Source organism: Elephas maximus, chromosome 24 (genome assembly GCF_024166365.1).
Source record: "Elephas maximus indicus isolate mEleMax1 chromosome 24, mEleMax1 primary haplotype, whole genome shotgun sequence".
NCBI lineage: Eukaryota > Metazoa > Chordata > Mammalia > Proboscidea > Elephantidae > Elephas > Elephas maximus.
The window spans coordinates 44,692,200-44,709,088 of NC_064842.1; the positions used below are offsets into that span (position 1 = coordinate 44,692,200).

Below are 16,889 nucleotides of genomic sequence, written 5' to 3' on the forward strand. Positions count from 1 at the left end.
TAAATAATCTGGATGCCAGGGATAGATCTTCTTCTCAAAATGTGTTTTGTGTCAGGCACAAATTGTAGCGGGAGTGTCTGGATTCCTGGATAGAAAGAATCTCAGTCCTAGACAGACTTTCCTCCTGCCGCTGATGGTGATGGCCATGAAAAGTGGTGTTCTTTGCAGTCATGGCAACTTGGAGCTTCCCTTGACCGTTCCAAGTCACATCTTTGTCTAACCTGCAAGGAGCGCTAGTTGGACCTATGGGCCATAATTTCCAGTCCAGGCTCTTTGCTTTGGAGGGTAGCAGAGCTGTTGCTATTGTGCGTGGAGATCTGCTGGCAGGAAGAAGTGGGAGTGGCACCTGAGTCAGCTCTCAAGGGTGGGATTGCGCAGGAGTCCCAGGCCTGAGCCCAAGTGAGTGACAACAATCCTGTCTTTATAATGACTCCTCAGTGGAGCTGCTCCTCACATTCCTTTGTACATTCAGTTAACATTGATTAAGCTCCTACTGTGTACCAGGAGCTCTACAAGGCACTGCCAGTGGAGAGATGGATGAAACATAGTCCTTGCTTTCAAGGTATAGTTTCTTGTGGGAGATAAATATGATAAGAAGTATTAAAATACCACATGCCAAAGAGCCAGGGGCCTCAGGGAGAGAGCTTCATGGGTCAGGTGACATTTCAGCTTTATCCTAACATACAACCAAAAAGGAGTAGAAAGGCCATTGCAGGCGAGGCTGAAGCACAACGATATGAGTGGTTGTTTTTGTGCTTTCTTCAGAAAGGGGAGTTGAGACGGGGTTAAAGAAAAGGGCTGTAAGGAGAGTAGCCGGGGTCCAAGTAGAATTGGATGTTCTCTTCTGCTCTGCTCTTCTGAGACCTCCGTGGTCTCGTCCTCTATTTCACCTAGACCACAGAAACACAGAGGCCTCATAAGTTTCCCCTTTGCTTCTGCATCAAAATCTTACCTCAGATTCTTAATTTCCCCAGACATGAATTCATCCTGAGGTCTACATGCTTCATAAGGCCTAGAGGGACACCCCTCTCAAGGGTATGTGCATCTGAGCAGGTTTCAGAATTTTAAGCCAAAGGATTGCTGCTCTGAATACTCATGGTTCATCACCAGACCAAAGGCAGAGGGGGAGGAAGTGAAAACGTGGTCTTCTCAGAACCTCTGAATTACCAAATTCCCACCTTCAGATTTCAGCCTTCAGGGCCTTCAGGTGCCAATCACTAGGACCTCATGGATTCTCAGCCATCAGGTACTTGACCAGTCACAGAGAGCCTGGCTCATCTGGGGCCAAGAGCCACTCTTCCCCCTGAGTGTCCTGCAGTATTGATGGCCAGTCCCATCACTTACATCTGCACTTAGGCATTCTGGGCTAATTGAACTTACAGGTCCTGGCAGGGAACTCCATGCCTAGATTATCTGGGTGGGAAAATGCAGGTGTGGAAATGGGAGTGGGAGTGGGGGGATGGGGATGGGGAGCAGCCTGGGAGCTGCGACAGTTCAAGCCAGTATTGCTGGTCGAAAGGCCTTGGAGGTGCACAGCTGCCAGGGCCTGACTTGCCTGGGCTCAGCACCTGAGAGCCCATTTTTCTTTGAAGACTGTGGTTATCACCCTGCAGCTTGAATGAGAAAGTGCATGTTCTCAGGTCCACATCCCGTGTTAGGTGCTGAATCTGTGGTCCTTTGGAGCAGGTTTCTGGGTTTGCCCGGGGTATTCCCACCCAGGGTTGAGGCTAAGCCATGGGAACAGTCATGAGGAACATTTTTGTTAGGAACGAGGATGGGGATGAGAAGGAAGAGGTATTAATTTCACTATAGTGAGAGGCATCTTTTCCTGTGGCCACCAGCCTTCCTCCCCCACACTTGGGGGCTGGCAGTGAGACCTGCTTCCTGTCTCAGCACTTTTCCCAAGGTCCATGCTCAGAAGCAAGTTTGGGAAAGGCTTTGCACTATTCCCAATACCCTTTGTAGTGTAGGGATGCACATTATATATGTTAGTATGAAAGGCTCCAAGAAGCCTTTCATGGGAAGAAACATGCCTAACATCGCTTATCCAGGCCTTCCCTCATGCATGTGAGTGCAGGTTTCTGTGGCTCTAGTATTCCGTGCCTCCACTGTAGGACCCCTGCGCTAGGTGCCCTCAACTTGTATTGTTATTTGTCAGTGACTTGCAAGTATGTTGCTAGTGGTTCCCTTGCAGGACCCGTTTCAGGAAGGGGTTGGCTTTCCAGCCACCACTTCTGCCATGTCCCCATTTTCATTTTACCAGTTGGGTTTAGGAATTCCAAACCAGGTCCAGGACACCCTAGCCTGTTCCAAGGGCTTATGGAACACGGGTAGTGGTGTGGCCCCTGGTTGCCCTACGTTTGTTCAGAGTGCTGGGTTAGAGCTGTGATGTGGAGGGGAGGAGTACTGTGCCTGGGATCCTGGGTACTTGGGGGCCCTGGGTGGGATGGGCAGGGGCACCTGACCCGAAAAGGTGAGCATCTGTAGTGTGTGTCCTGCTTGTGTGGTTAGCTCTCAGAGGCTGGCTTGGTACCCAGAGAGATTGAAGGAGGACGGATGCCCAGTAGTGTGGAGGGCATCTCTGTGTGTGCCTGGAAGGGTTTAAACACAGTGGGGTGTGGAGGCAAGGGACTGGCTCTGAAGTCTTCTCAGGCCAGTACAGTTTTTGGATCCTGGGGACTGAGCCACAGGGCATCAGAGGCCAGCTTAGCTGTCCCTAGCGTATGGGTATGTGAGTGTTGGAGGTATGTGGGAGGAAGGATGGCCAGCTGCTGGAGAAGGGGCTGTGACTCAGGGGTCCATGGCGATGGGGGAGAAGATGGTGCTGCCAAATCCCAATGAGGGTGCAAAGGACCGGAGGCTCAGATGCAGCCAGTTATCTCACCCGCTGCAGCCTCCCATCCAGGCACCTGGACCAGAGCAACTGGTGGGGCAGCTCGTGTCTGCTTGCACGCGCCGCCTCTGTGTGGTTACTGCCCTATGCCTGCATCTCTTCAGAGCTGCCCTGAACGTCCATTTAACCTTAATACAAATATGGTGGGGCGGGGCATCGCGGGGCGTGGGTGTGATTTGCTCCCCTTCCATACTCCCTAGGAAGGGCTTTGGGTCCTCCATCCTACACAGCCAGCCTGCATATACGGAGCCCCTTCCCTCCCCGCACTTTGCCAGAAATACTGCTCTTCTCTCCTGCCTGGATTTCAGAAGCTGCCAGAGCACAGGCCGCTCAGCAAGACCAGTGGCAACAGCTCGCTTGGGTTTGTCATAATAATAGTTACAGAGTGAAATCAAATGTGCGGAGTGACTCGACTCTGGGAGCCGGTGATTCCCTCTCTCTCTCTTTTCTAAAAGGCTCCCTCCTCCTTCCTCCTGAGCTTGCGCAGAACCTTTCTGCAGGAGTCAGGATGCTGACGCTTGAGTCAGAGTCCTGTTTTTCAGAAAGGCGCAGGGAGCCACCTCACCTGTCTTCAGAAAAATGTAACAGAATAAAGCCTGACCTCATTTTCCAGACATCTGTAGTGCGGTCTCTAGTAGCGTGGACTTTGCTGTCCTGGGTTCAGACTCATGATGTGGCCTTCTGGTTCCTACAGATGCCCAAGCTGGGAGGAAAGTAAAGTGGGATATTGTAAGCTCCTCCTGGCCCCACTAAGCATTTTTATGAATTGGATATTGAAACAGAAGTGAGCTCACATGGAGAGAATTGTTTCTATTCCAAGGTTTCTTCTTTTACTTGGTTGAACCGTGGCCCTAGAGGAGGAGACTCCAGGTGTGATTCCCAGAGAAAGCAAGACAGGCACAGCTGGATCCTTGTGAAAGCATCTTTATGCAGTTCAGTGCTTTGAAGACTGGGAAGGATTGGGGGCCTGAAAAGGGACAGGGAAGAAGGAAGGGCCTTGATCATATTTCTCCCTTCCTTCTTCCCAGTCCCTTTTCAGCCTTGGGTAATTCTCAGATACATCACTGAATTCACTAAGACCTCTGGAGTGTCTGCCATACATCTAACTATACATTGACTTCATATTTCCTTTTCTTGAAGAGGTTGCTTTGCATTCAGAAGCCAATCAGAAGTGGTGATAGTTTTATAGGCTACAGGCCACCCACTGTCCAGGCTGTCCCCTGAGCTCATACAGATCACGCAGGCTGCATAGGCACAGCGTGGGTTGACAGGTTTGTGTTATTTCTGTGCGTGGCCGTCTTGGAGGCTGTGTGCCTCTCTCTTTGGTGAATTTATTCCTTAACCACCGCTTTTCCACGCCGTTCGAGTATATGATCCTGGCTACCATCATTGCCAACTGCATTGTCCTGGCCCTGGAACAGCACCTTCCCGAGGACGACAAGACCCCGATGTCCCGCAGACTGGTACGTGCCTTTCTCCTTCTCACCTTCTTCCCCTTTCTTTGTCTTCTTTTGTTCCCTTCTCCTTCTCTCTCTCACCCTCCCACCTTCTCTCTTTCCTTACCCTACAGTTCTATGAGGACTTTGTCCTATGCTGAGGGATGAGGTAGTGACAAACCTCTTTGGGATTCATGAGGAAAAGAGGAATGATCTTTTAAACCCCTGATCCCAGGAAGTTTTGAGGGCACTGCAGATACTTGCATAATGGGCACAGGATCCATTTGTTTCCCCCCCCCTTCCCATGGTACTTCTGAAGTAGAGAGAGAGGAAAAGAGGAGGGTAAAGAAGAGAGGATGAAGGATGCACAAAGACTGTGTTTATTCATGGGTGTGAACTTTCTAAACACTTATGTCCATTTTCTCCTTAAAGGAATAATTCACATGTCTAACGTATTCCCTTTAAAGGGAGCAAACAAATTGCTTAAAATCCAAATGTATGGGTAAGTATCTGCAGCTTGAAACCCTTGGATGAGAATACCTAAGCTTCCAATTTACGGAAAGGCCAGCAGTAGAGAAACAAAACTCCTTTAGGGCAAAACCAGGGTGATTCATGACCTTCCTGGGAGGGAAGTCTGGTCGCTAGGTGTGACCACCAATCCGTTGTTTCTACAAGTGGTTCCCTGGGGCTCCCCTTGCTCTAGTGAACACCATGAGTCACTGAGAGCCCGCAGCCTGAGGTCTCCTTTCATCCTTCATGTCCTCACTTCCTATCTGTATACCTGGCTGGCCCAGCACAGGGGTTCTGTAGCAGAGAGAAAAGGGTTTGAGCAGAGGAGGTGGCTGGGTGTGCCTTTGCCTGTGTCTGACAGGGCCAAGTCTTCCTCTTACTGGTGCCTTTGCTTCCTGTCCTCACAGGAGAAGACAGAACCATATTTCATTGGGATCTTTTGCTTTGAAGCTGGGATCAAAATTGTGGCCCTGGGGTTCATCTTCCATAAGGGCTCATACCTCCGCAATGGCTGGAATGTCATGGACTTCATCGTGGTCCTCAGTGGGTGAGTTTCCCTCCTCTTTCTCATTTGTGTGGGGGGCCGAGGTATCATGAAGTGGCTGGTGCAAGGGAGCCAGGGGCGGGAAGACGGTATCTGTAGGGATAGAAGTTCAAGGATGAGATTTCCCCATGGGGCTGGAGGATACATGACCACCTGCAAGGGGAGGTAGGGCTGCTCTGTGGAGATGCATGTGGCACTGAACAGAGGCCCTGGGACACTAAGTAAGGTCTGACTGCTGTGGTTCTGTGGTTCTGGTTTCCCAGTCTGTGCATGGCTAGTGCTGAACACAGACTTCCTTCAGGAGGGTGGAATTTCTCAGTCAGCCTTTCACTGAAGCAAGCACTGTCCCTGGCCTGAGGGACACCTGCAAAGGTGGGCTAAAAGATGCAGTCAGGTGCTGAGTTTTTGAGTGGCTGGAGAGACCCAGCCAGATTTTCTGAGCTGATAATTGAGACTCATGTTCTGACAATGAATTTTTTTTGATGATTTTTAGGTTCGTTAATATGAGAAGGTATAAAAATGAATCACATTTAAACATTGGGTAAATGATTCCTTTGGAAATTTATGTAGTGATACCATGTTGGGGCTAGGCCAGTGTCATAGGCAGCATGTATGATAGTAGAGCATTTATTTGGGTACTTGACAAATCATTCTTTTGGTATGAATGTAATACTACAACATTAGGCTGATGCTACGCTGTTGGTGGTATCTGTGATGGGCCTTGTGAATAGTGGTAATGGGTTTGCCCCACTGGGCTTTGTGGCTCCTGGAGAGACTGTGGTCTCTGTGTCAGGTGGTTCTTGGTGCTTTGAAAGAAGAGAGCATTCCAAGGTCTGTGAGGGGGACCACGTCCTACGCAAGGGGCGTGGCATGGATATTCCCTTACCCATCTGCCTTGCAGAAATAGTTCATACCTGTAAGAGAAAGAAGAGGCTGGGATAGAAAAGTGATGAGAGAGGGAATATGTAGCCAGCCATTGTGATTGACCAAAAGGAAAGGAGAGTATTTAAGGAGAGAAAAAGGAAAAAATTTTTCCCCCAGGGAATAACCAGAAGAATGGGGGTAGGTGAAGTCTGAGAAGGTTAAGTCTTGGGAATGTTGGCCCCTACTCGTTATCTTATGGAATAGACATCATACTCATATTTTTAACCTTTTTGCCGGTTGTGATTGAGTGAAAGAAAAAAGGCAGAAGATGTGATGGGCTGAAATGTATAAAAGGAAGCTTGAAAACAGCAAACCCCTCAAAATAGGAAATAAATAGATGGATGACTATTCATGTTTAAATATATCCATTGCCTTACAAAAGGATTTTCTAAAGGTTCTTTTTTTCTTTTCTAATAGGAAATTTTACTACTGCCTTTTAAATGTGATTTAACGTATAGATACATTTTGTATGTAGTGTCACAGAAGTACATGGTCATGGGAAATGTAGACATCTGGGTGATGTTTTAAATGTCACTAAAATAAATAATCTACTGCATTAGAAAAGCCCAAAATGCGAATCTGAGCTAGTTAGAAATGTTATGTTTCTGTCTAGAAGAAATGTTCTGTAATGTGACTATACATTGAGATTGTGGGAAATCTTAGTCATGCTGAGTTCTGTGTGTCAGAGTCCATTTGAAATTTGTCTAGTTAATTTACTTTTTGTGTTAAAGTACTGTATGTTTATTAAAGAAAATATGCAAAGCTCAGAAAAGTCAAAAGAAGAGAAATAAATTTGCTGATTAAGAAAAGTTCCTGATTATTTTGTGGTATTTCCTTTTAGCTCTTTAATTCTGACCATGCGGTCTTTGAAGTGGTTGCAGATTTGCCGCCTTTTCTCAATACTGTATGAGCATATTACATGTTACTCCATATCTTGGTAAAGTTCTGTCATCAACAGTTCATGAAATAGACGTACACAGCTTACTTCCCCATTTTTGGAATTATTTGACACTTAGGTGGCATGGTGTTTTTGCAATATAAATAATTATTAAAGACCCTCCAATGAACATCTTTGGCTTGTCACATTGTAAGAGGCATTTTGACAGACCGAAGTGCTTCTAAAGGAGAGCCCGGCCATTCTGGTGAGGATCTGGGAACTAGAATGTGTGAGAAAGTTGACAGAACTGGGAGCGTTGAACCCGGGCGAGAGAAGACTAATTAGGCTGTAATCACTGTCTTCAGACAAGACTTGTAATGTGGCTGATGGGCAGATTTGTTTGGGGTCCCTTTTTTAGCACAGCCAAGAAGGCCCATCTGTGTCTTAGCCTGTGTGTTCACCGGGTACCTGTGAGTGGGCACAGGTGCTGAGCCCAGGGCTCACTTCTCCCTTCCTAGTAGCTCCGTGGATTGCCTTGGAAGGTCACTGCTTTCCATCTGAACCCGAAGACTTGCTCCTTCTCCTCCCCTAAACCTCCGAGTGCTGCTGCTAGTCCTCTTCCTGGCGAAGTTGTCACCCACAGAGCTGATCTCTGTCTCTCTCCTCAGATCATATGTGAGTGTGCTCCGGGGGCAAGGGCTGAGCACTCTTGAGATCTGTGCTGAGGGCTGCAGTTCTCACAGAAATGAATAACCATATTTATTAAAAAATTTTTTTAGTTTAAATTTACATAATATAAAATTAACCATTTTAAAGTGAACAATTCAGTGGCCTTTAGTACATTCACACTATTGTACAACCACCAGCTCTGTCTAGTTCCAGAACGATTTTGCCACCACAAAAGAGAACCCCGTCCCAGTAGGAAGTCACTCCCCAGTTTCCCTTCCCCCCAGCCCCTGACAACCGCTAATCTACTTTCTGTCTCTGTAGATTTATCTATTCTGGATATTTTACATAAATGAAATCATGCAGTGTGTGATCTTTTGTGCCTGTCTTCTTTCACTTAGCATAATGTTTTCAAGGTTCGTCCACGTTGTAGCATGTGTCAGTACTTCATTCCTTTTTATGGTCAAATAATAATCTCATTTATTTCTCCATTTACATATAGTGCTTTTATCTGCCCCATTACATCAATTCTAAGATGTAGATTTTTCACGTCTGAACATCTTTTCGAAAATAAGCCTGTGTCTTACAGTGTTGCTGTTGTTAGCTGCCACTGAGTCAGCCCCTGACTCATAGTGACCCCGTGTACAATGGAATCGGATGCCGTCCAGTCCTGTGCCATCCCCATGATTAGTTGCTGGTTAGACCATTGTGATCCATAGGGTTTTCATTGGCTGATTTTTGGAAGTAGATTACCAGGCCTTTTCTCCTAGTCTGTTTCAGTCTGGAAGCACCGCCGAAGCCTGTTTAATGTCATATCAACATGCAAGCCTCCACTGACGGATGCGTGGTGGTTGTGTGTGAGGTGCATTGGCTGGGGTCTGAACCCAGGTTTTCCTCTTAGAAGGTGACAGTTCTCCCACTGAACCATCACTGCCCGTGAGTCTTACAATAACGACATAATATAGTTTAACTGGTAGCCCTTTGTTTTTTCTTTTTCTTTCTCCCTTTCTCTCTCTCTTAGTTACATGTAAAGTAATTGGGCCTCTTATAACTGATGGGGTCTTAGATTTGGCAAAATATGTTATAGTATTGTATAAGCCTCATACCAAGCTGGCGAGGCAGGCAGAACAGGTGTGGTGGCCCCATGTTAGAGATTTAGTCATTTGGTTCTCAGAAAGGCCGAGTAATTTACCCAAGATCACCCTGTTCCTTGATGGCAGATCCAGGAGTCGAAGCCGTGCTTTGTGATTTAGGGCTGGTGCTTTTCTCACTGCCCCCCCACCCCTCTCCAGGCCACACAAGTCTCCTTTTCATTCCTGACACCTGCGCCCGCAGCAGTCGTTACTGACAGCTCTACTTGCCACCTGAGCTCCAGGTGTCACCTTACATTTCCTCCTGTGCACAGGAGGAGTGACAGGTGCTGGGGTGCGACATGGTGTGCCTCGGGCTGAGGCAGCACAGCTTCTCAGCTCCGTGTGTGACAGGAAGGGAGGGCAGGGGAGGTGGGTGCTGAGGTGTCAGACAGAGTGGGCTCAGTGTAAGTCCTTCTGTCATTGGCCTGGGCCACCACGTCTGTCTGCCACCTCTGACCTTCTAACCTTTAGTGTTCTTAGGCCTGTAAATTGGAGGAGTTCATGGTTTAAAATGTGCATTTATATATATTACTTCATCTTATCCTCATAATCTTATAAATGGGATCTTGTCATAGTTATTTTTCAGATGAAGCCAAGGTTCAGAGAGGCTATGTGTCTTGCTGGTAAGTGGTAGATCCAGGACCTGAACCCACATCTTCTGGCCGCAAGTTCATTCTTTGACATTGATTTCCCATACCATCAGTCACCACAAACCCCAAAGCCTTCTCGGTACTGTAGATCTGTGATTTTATATTCCTTTGGGCCCCTTAGAACAATGTGGGGGGGCCCAGGAAGGGACATAATGAGGGGAATATTTCCAACCCAAAGCTGAGGCTTCACGCCTGTGTTGAAGAGCACCAAAGCACCAGAGCCCCATGCATCCATTCAAAGACTTGTCTCTGACTTAGAATAAAACTCCCTGCTCTGTGGTACAGAAGGCACGAGACTTAACTTTCAGCATAAAGTGGTTTAATTTCTTCATTAATTAGTTGGTTCATTCATTCGTTTGCTCAGTGAACCTCACTTGTTGAATGCTGAAGTAAATTCTAGGACTGAGAAACACCAAAGTAAATATATTCAAATTTCTGCTAAAAGGCAGTTAGTGGAATTTGCTATTCCTTTTTTTTTTTTTTTTAGTAAACTTTTATCTTACAGAATTTGGGATCTCTCTTATATTAGCAACAATATAAGGGATGCTACCTGTAAACACTTGTCAGGAGAGAATTCTAAATTATTTAAAGTCATTATATGTTAGTCTTAATAATAAATCATAGTATCTGGAATAGACGGGTAAATGATAGGGATGATGAAAACTCAAGGGCACTCCTAAACCATGGATAAGAACAGGGAAATGAGGACAAGGGCCGTATTCATCTCTGTAGTCCCAGTGCCTGGCATACAGTAATCAACTAGTGTCAAGTTGATTCTGGCTCATGGCCACCCCATGTGTGTCAGAATAGAGCTGTGCTCCAGAAGGTTTTCAATGGCTGATTTTTCAGAAGTAGATCTCCAGGCCTTTCTTCTGAGGTGCCTCTTAGTGGATTCTAACTTCCAACTTTTCGGTTAGCAGCTGAGTGCATTAGCCATTTGTACTTCCCTGCAACCCCTGGCATGTAGTAGGTACATAATAAAGGCTAATTGAATCATGTACCACATCCCCAGACTCTCTTGACCTCTGTAAGTTACAAGAGATCATGCTGAGGGAAGCCTGGGGGAAGGGAGGCATTGTCTACTAGCCCTTCCCCTTCATCCAGCTGAATCAGGCAGTATCTACAGCTCTCTCATGTAGATGTGAGTCTGCCCAGGGTGCTTACGTTCTGATTGCTCTGTTAGGGAAATAAATGCTGGGGACTCAATCCCTATGCCATTAAGAAGTATTGGGCTTCTAGAGTGTGACAAGAAGGGAGGGCAGGGGAGGTGGGTGCTGAGGTCAGTCATTTGGGCCTAAATAGTGATTCTCAGTGGTTACCACTTGGGGACTGTTTCCCAGGAGATAGGGAAAAGGGTCGGGCTGAATACTGAGGATTAAATATCCTGGAGGTGGCTAATGGATAGAGGGAGGAGCGAGGAGAAGGCAGCGGTGTTGCCTCACTTGGCATTTGCCATACAGTGAAAGCTGCCATTCAGCCGTATGCCAAAGGGCTTCATGACATATATGTGTAATATTTATAACGTAGTACAGCAAAGTAAGAATCATTAGGTTTAATTGTTGTCCATGCCCATTTTATAGATAAGGAAGCTGAGGTACGGACAGTTTAAGTAACTTGCTCAAAGACAAATGATTAGAATAAAGCTAGAATTTGAACCCAGTTTTGCTTCCCTCCAGTGTCTAGGCTCCTCCTTAAGGTACACAAAACAAAAACCCCACAAACCAAACCTCTTGCCATTGAGTCGATTCTGATTCACGGTGACTCCATGTGTGCAGAGGAGAACTGCGCTCCATAGGGTTTTCAATGGCTGTGATCTTTTGGAAATAATTTGCCCAGCCTTTCTTCTGAGGTGCCTCTGGGTGGATTCGAACTACCAACCTTTCGGTCAAGAGTGCCTAACTTTTTGCTTTACCCAGGGACTCCCCTTACACCACGATGGTTCCCAGACTTAGTGTTGGCACCAGCTCTTCCTGTGCTGCCCTGGAAATTTATTCCTCTCGCCTTATTTCCCATGTGTGTCATCTGGGTCTGACCAAATGGTGACAAGTGCGCCACCTCTTTCCATCTAGGAAATCTTTATTTTTCAATTGCATGTGCAGGTATAGGTAATATTACAGAGCCACTTTGGATGTTGGTGATACTGTCTGTTTTCCCATCAAAAGCCAAAAATCAGCCCAGAACATGTTCTGCCCTCAGTTTTACCAGCTTTGCAGTGGGAGATGCTTGTTCTCTCGACTGTGGAGCCGATGGTGCAAACTCTGGAGAGTGGGCAGGTGTATGTGAGCCTAGAGCTCTTCATCCATTCTCTGCCAAGGTCATTATTCCAGGTCCTAGGCAATCACCTAACCCCACCCCAGTGTCCTTCTCTAATTTGTTCATTGTTGAGCACCCCTGATGTGCCAGGTCCTGTGCTGGGTGTGTGTGACTGGGAGGGCTTCAGCTTATCCCCCCACCCAGGGGAATAAGGCCAAGTGACTGAAAAACCCAGAAGGACATCCAGCCCAGCTCTAGGGGATCAGGGAAAGCTTCCTGAAGGAATGCTTAAAATGCAATATGAAGGAGGGACCAGTAGGACTTAGCTAGACAAGAAAGGAGAATAGCTTTCCCGGGAGAAAGAATAATGTGTAAGGATGCTTGGAGGTGAGAGAGACGGCAGGGCACTTCTGGGAACTTGGTGAGTGGAATAGCGAGAGATGAGCCTGGAAGGAGAAGGAGGGGCCAGTTTAGGCCACGCTGGGGAGCAACTGAAGGCTCCGAGCAGGGTATGGAGCGATTTGTTCCAGCTCTGTTCTGGCTGCCACACAGGTCTTTCATATGCTGGAATCAACTTTGAGAAGAGGATAGCGTGGCAGAGAAAAGGGAGCCATCTCCACATCCATAGCTGCAGCTTGGGAGAATGTGGATAACCAAGCGAAGAGAGGAAAGACAAAGGGCAAGGATAATAGGAAAGAGAAACGCTGAGGAAAGTCTGCTGAGGAGTGGGGATCTGCCATTGCACATGCCTGGCATCTCGCCAGTGGCGCATGCAGCGTGCTTCAGCCTGAAGCCCGTTGGTAGGAGGACAATATCTGGAGCTAAATATATATCAATAGGTATTTTTAGAGGGTTTTCTGTAAGGAGGCCTCCCTAATACACGAGTTTCCCGAGCAGCTAAAGATCGAGGAAAGCACAGTTTTCCTCACGGAGCCCTGTCTCTCTGGTGCTGAGATTGTGGGGGAGGTGTTGCAGAGGCAGGCTGGGGCCCCCAGCCCGATTTAAATCTCTGTGGTAATAGTATGATAACACTTGGAAGGAATACAGCAGCTCCATGCCAGCCGCCTGGCGAGATTCTACAGACCTGCCTTTTACTCCTTGCCTGTGCTCTAGGCGGGTGAAAGAGGCAGGTAGGGAGCAAGAAAAGGATGAGCGGAGGGAAGAATCATGAGAGCTTGTCATTTTAGAGAGGAGGAAACTGAGGCTGAGTGAGGAAACATGAGGGGCTTGGGGCTGCTCAGAGGCAGCGAGTCAATAGAAGGAGATGAGGTATTCAGTGCCTAAATATTGACGTTGGGGTGCTGTGCTAGCCCTTAAGCTATACTTCTTTCCACATTCTTTCTCACAGCATGGTTACTGGGTGCTTGCCTGACTAACCATCACCCCTTCGCCACATTTTTGTTCGTTACTAGCTCCACTGGCAGAATAGGACTGCTACTTGCAGCATCTCTTTTTGTCAGAAAAACATGGTTTTCTCTTCCAGTTGCATTTACCCCCAAAGGGTGAGTGATGGGGATGATAGAGTTAGAATAAGTATTTTGATTCAGAGGGAGAGGTTTGCAAAGGCAGAAGGCAATATGCGCAGCTAAAAGGTCTCTTCGTAGCTCTGTGCTCATGAAACTCCCAGTTCCTTCAGGGGTACTTTGAATGAGAGTCCCCTAAGTAGCTGATGATCAGTGGAGTTGGAATTACTCCTTGAATGGTAGATAATTTTCACCCATATATGCACTCTGTCTCTTCTTTGTATATACCAAGATTCATCCGGATTTATTCAACGAATACTTACTGTGCACCTACTATGTTCTAGGTCTAAGACATGGGTGTTGGAGATGGAATCTCTTTCCTGAAAGGCTTCTTCTTGCTGCCCCCACAAATTGACAGAAGCTCAATCTGGATAGAACTGAGTGGGGGCCCCAACTGCCCTTGATATCAGCAAGAGGAGGGAAAGCCAGAGGGAATAGAGGAAGTTTCAAAATCCTTGGGTGGTTTGGTTTGGGACTTTTTTTTTTCCTTTTCTGTCTTTATGTTCATTCAAGGGTAATGGAAGGAAGGAAATAATGGCAAGGTGCTTTCTAAATCAGAGCACCCTGCTGGGCATGGAGCTCCCATTTTAAGGCAGCTCAGTTTTTTTCAGTTCTTATGCATATGTGAGTATATGTGGAAGAGGGGGGCGGGGTGGAAATTCTGAGGCACGTTTACAAAGCAGAGTTGGATATAGCATGAACGTTCATCTTCTAGACTGGCAAGGTAGAATTGAGAATTGAACGTGTTTAGGTTTCCATTCTGTGTGTCATGTATCTCTCCTTACTTGGGTAGAGATTTGTACACTTGAGTCTGTGTTATAAATAAAGTCCACAGTTGAGTATAAATGTGTCAGTGTGGAATGTGAAGATGCAACAGTACTATTTAATGTTTTTTTATCACTGAAGGTAGGAAACAGCAGCAATGAACAGTGCAGAGTAGCTACCAAAGGGAAGAGGTGAGGTGGAGCTGTGAGGATGTTGAAAGGAAAAAGAGGGTGTTTTGGTCTCAAAGAGAGCATATAAAGGAAAGTTCATTCTGACTTCTGGGGTTCAAACACACAATCACTGAATTTTAGATATGGAAGAATGATAAATTGTCCAACATTCTCTTACTCTATTTTTATTTCACAGAAGAGAAAGCTGAGACCTAAATGGTTAGACAGCTCATCCAGGATTTTATAGCTGGTGTGTAGTGAGTTGGGGCTTAGATCTTGGTTTTTGTAACTTCAAATCCAGGACCCTGTTGCAGTTATATTCTACTAGCCCTGGTAGTAAGAATCTGTTTCTTCTTTCTTGTACTCTGGCCATCTTGCTGGGAGTATTAAGAAATACTTTTTTTTTTAAATTGTTTGACCGGAATACATATGTGCATCTTAAATGGAAATAGGGTCTGATCTAGTGAACTATATGAGAGTCAGGGGACCTGGATTTTGGTCCTGACCCTAATATACACTAGCTCTCTGACACTCCAGCACTCATCTGTCAGTTCGTGGTAGTGTGGGCTTGCACGTTGCTGTGATGCTAGAGTCTATGCCACTAGCATTTCAAATACCAGAGGCTCACCTATGATAAAAAAAAAAAAAAAAATTGGAGCTTCCAGACTAAGACAGCCTAGAAGGAAAAGTCTGGTGATCTACTTCCAAAGATTAGCCAATGAAAACATTATGGATCACAACAGAGTATTGTCTGATGTAGTGCTAGAAGATGAGCCCCCCAGGTTGGAAGGCAAACAACTAATGACCATGGAGATGGTGTAGGACTGGACACTGCTTTGTTCTGTTATACATAAGGTTGCCATGAGTCAGAGCCAACTTCACAACAGCTAACAACAACAGCAACTGTGTCACTAGGTGATAGGTAAACCAGATCAGCTTCACTTCCCTTATGTATATAATGAAGGTAATATCTTGTGACAGGCACATAAGACAATGATGATGTCGATGCTGGTGCTGATAGCTCATATTTTGCCAGGAGCTTGTGTGTATTATTTTTTTGGTTTCTTTTTTAATTGTACTTTAGATGAAGGTTTACAGAACAAACTATCTTCTCATTAAGCCACTAGTATACATACTGTTTTATGTCATTGGTTAACAACCCCATGACATGTCAACACTCTCCCTTCTCAACCTTGGGTTTCCCATTACCAGCTTTCCTGTCCCCTTCTGCCTTCCAGTCCCTGCCCCAGGGCTGGTGCACCCCTTTAGTCTTGTTTTATTCCATGGGCCAGTTCAATCTTTGGCTGAAGGGCGAACCTTGGGAGCGACTTCATTACTAAGCTGAAACGGTGTCCAGGGGCCGTATTCTCAGGGTTTCTCAAGTTTCTGTCAGGCCAGCAACTTTGGTCTTTCTTTTTGGGTTAGAATTTTGTTCTAGATTTTTCTCCAGCTCTGTCTGGGACCCTCTATTGTGACTCCTGTCAGAGCAGTCAGTGGTGGTAGCTGGGCACCCTCTAGTTGTACTGGACTCAGTCTGATGTAGGCCTTGGTACTTGTGGTCTGTTCGTCCTTTGGACTAACCTTTCCCTCGTGTCTTTAGTTTTCTTAATTCTTCCTTGCTCCCAAAGGGGTGAGACCAGTGGAGTATCCTAGATGGTTGCGTGTATTATTTTAAATGTAGAACCTTCACATATTATATAGGTAATTGTGTATATTATTTTAAATATAGAAATATCAGGCAAGGCAGATAGTGTCTCCATTTTACACATGAGGAAACCAAAGCTCAGAGGGGCTAAGTGACTTGTTCAAGGCCAAACAGCTACCAATGGGAGGGTTGGCATTTTAGTTCTATTACCAACAATTTTCAGGCCCATGCTGGATCTACTATGTAGCCCAGCCTCCTCAGCAAAAGTGGTTTGAAAATAATAAAGCAAGATACAAATCAGTGAGCAATAACACCTTCCCCCAGCACAGTGATGTTACAAAGATAAATGTTAAAATATACATAAAGCATCTTCAGCGCCTTAAAGAAGAAGTGTCCATAAGTTGAAAGTATCCAAAATATTACGGTTCTGTAGAGCTCATTCAGAGTAGTCACTTACCTCCATAAGGCTTGCAAGCACGGAACCAAATTTTATTAAAACCTTTTGCAAATTACAAAACTATGGCTTATTTAGAAACTTCTATCATTTGCCATTTGGTTTTAAGACAGAAGTATACAAGCTGAACATAAAAAAAAAGAACATAGGAGGTGTCTTATTTCTTTTTAGTGATTTATCTAATTTTATCAAAACTTGGCAAATCCTTCTACAGTTATAATCGATGACAACAACAAAGAAATCCCAAGAATAAAAGTCAAAACAAAGGCCTTCATTTTTTTTTGTCATTTTATTTTATTTTTTTATTGTGCTTTAGGTGAAAGTTTATAGCTCAAGTTAATTTCTCATACAAAAATTCATACACATTGTTACGTGACCCTAGTTGCAATCCCCACAATGTGACAGCACACTCCCCCTTTCCATCCTGAGTTTCCCATGTCCATTCA

General features: G+C 45.7%; 1 protein-coding gene across 1 annotated transcript in view; it reads left to right on the forward strand.

The window, feature by feature from the left end:
• LOC126066847 (voltage-dependent R-type calcium channel subunit alpha-1E) overlaps positions 1–16,889 on the forward strand; it is a 360,842-nt gene that overhangs the window by 22,958 nt on the left and 320,995 nt on the right. The window contains exons 2-3 of the mRNA XM_049868254.1: positions 4,251–4,356; positions 5,247–5,386. Coding sequence (XP_049724211.1) covers positions 4,251–4,356; positions 5,247–5,386 — 246 coding nt within the window. The remainder of the gene's footprint in view (positions 1–4,250; positions 4,357–5,246; positions 5,387–16,889) is intronic.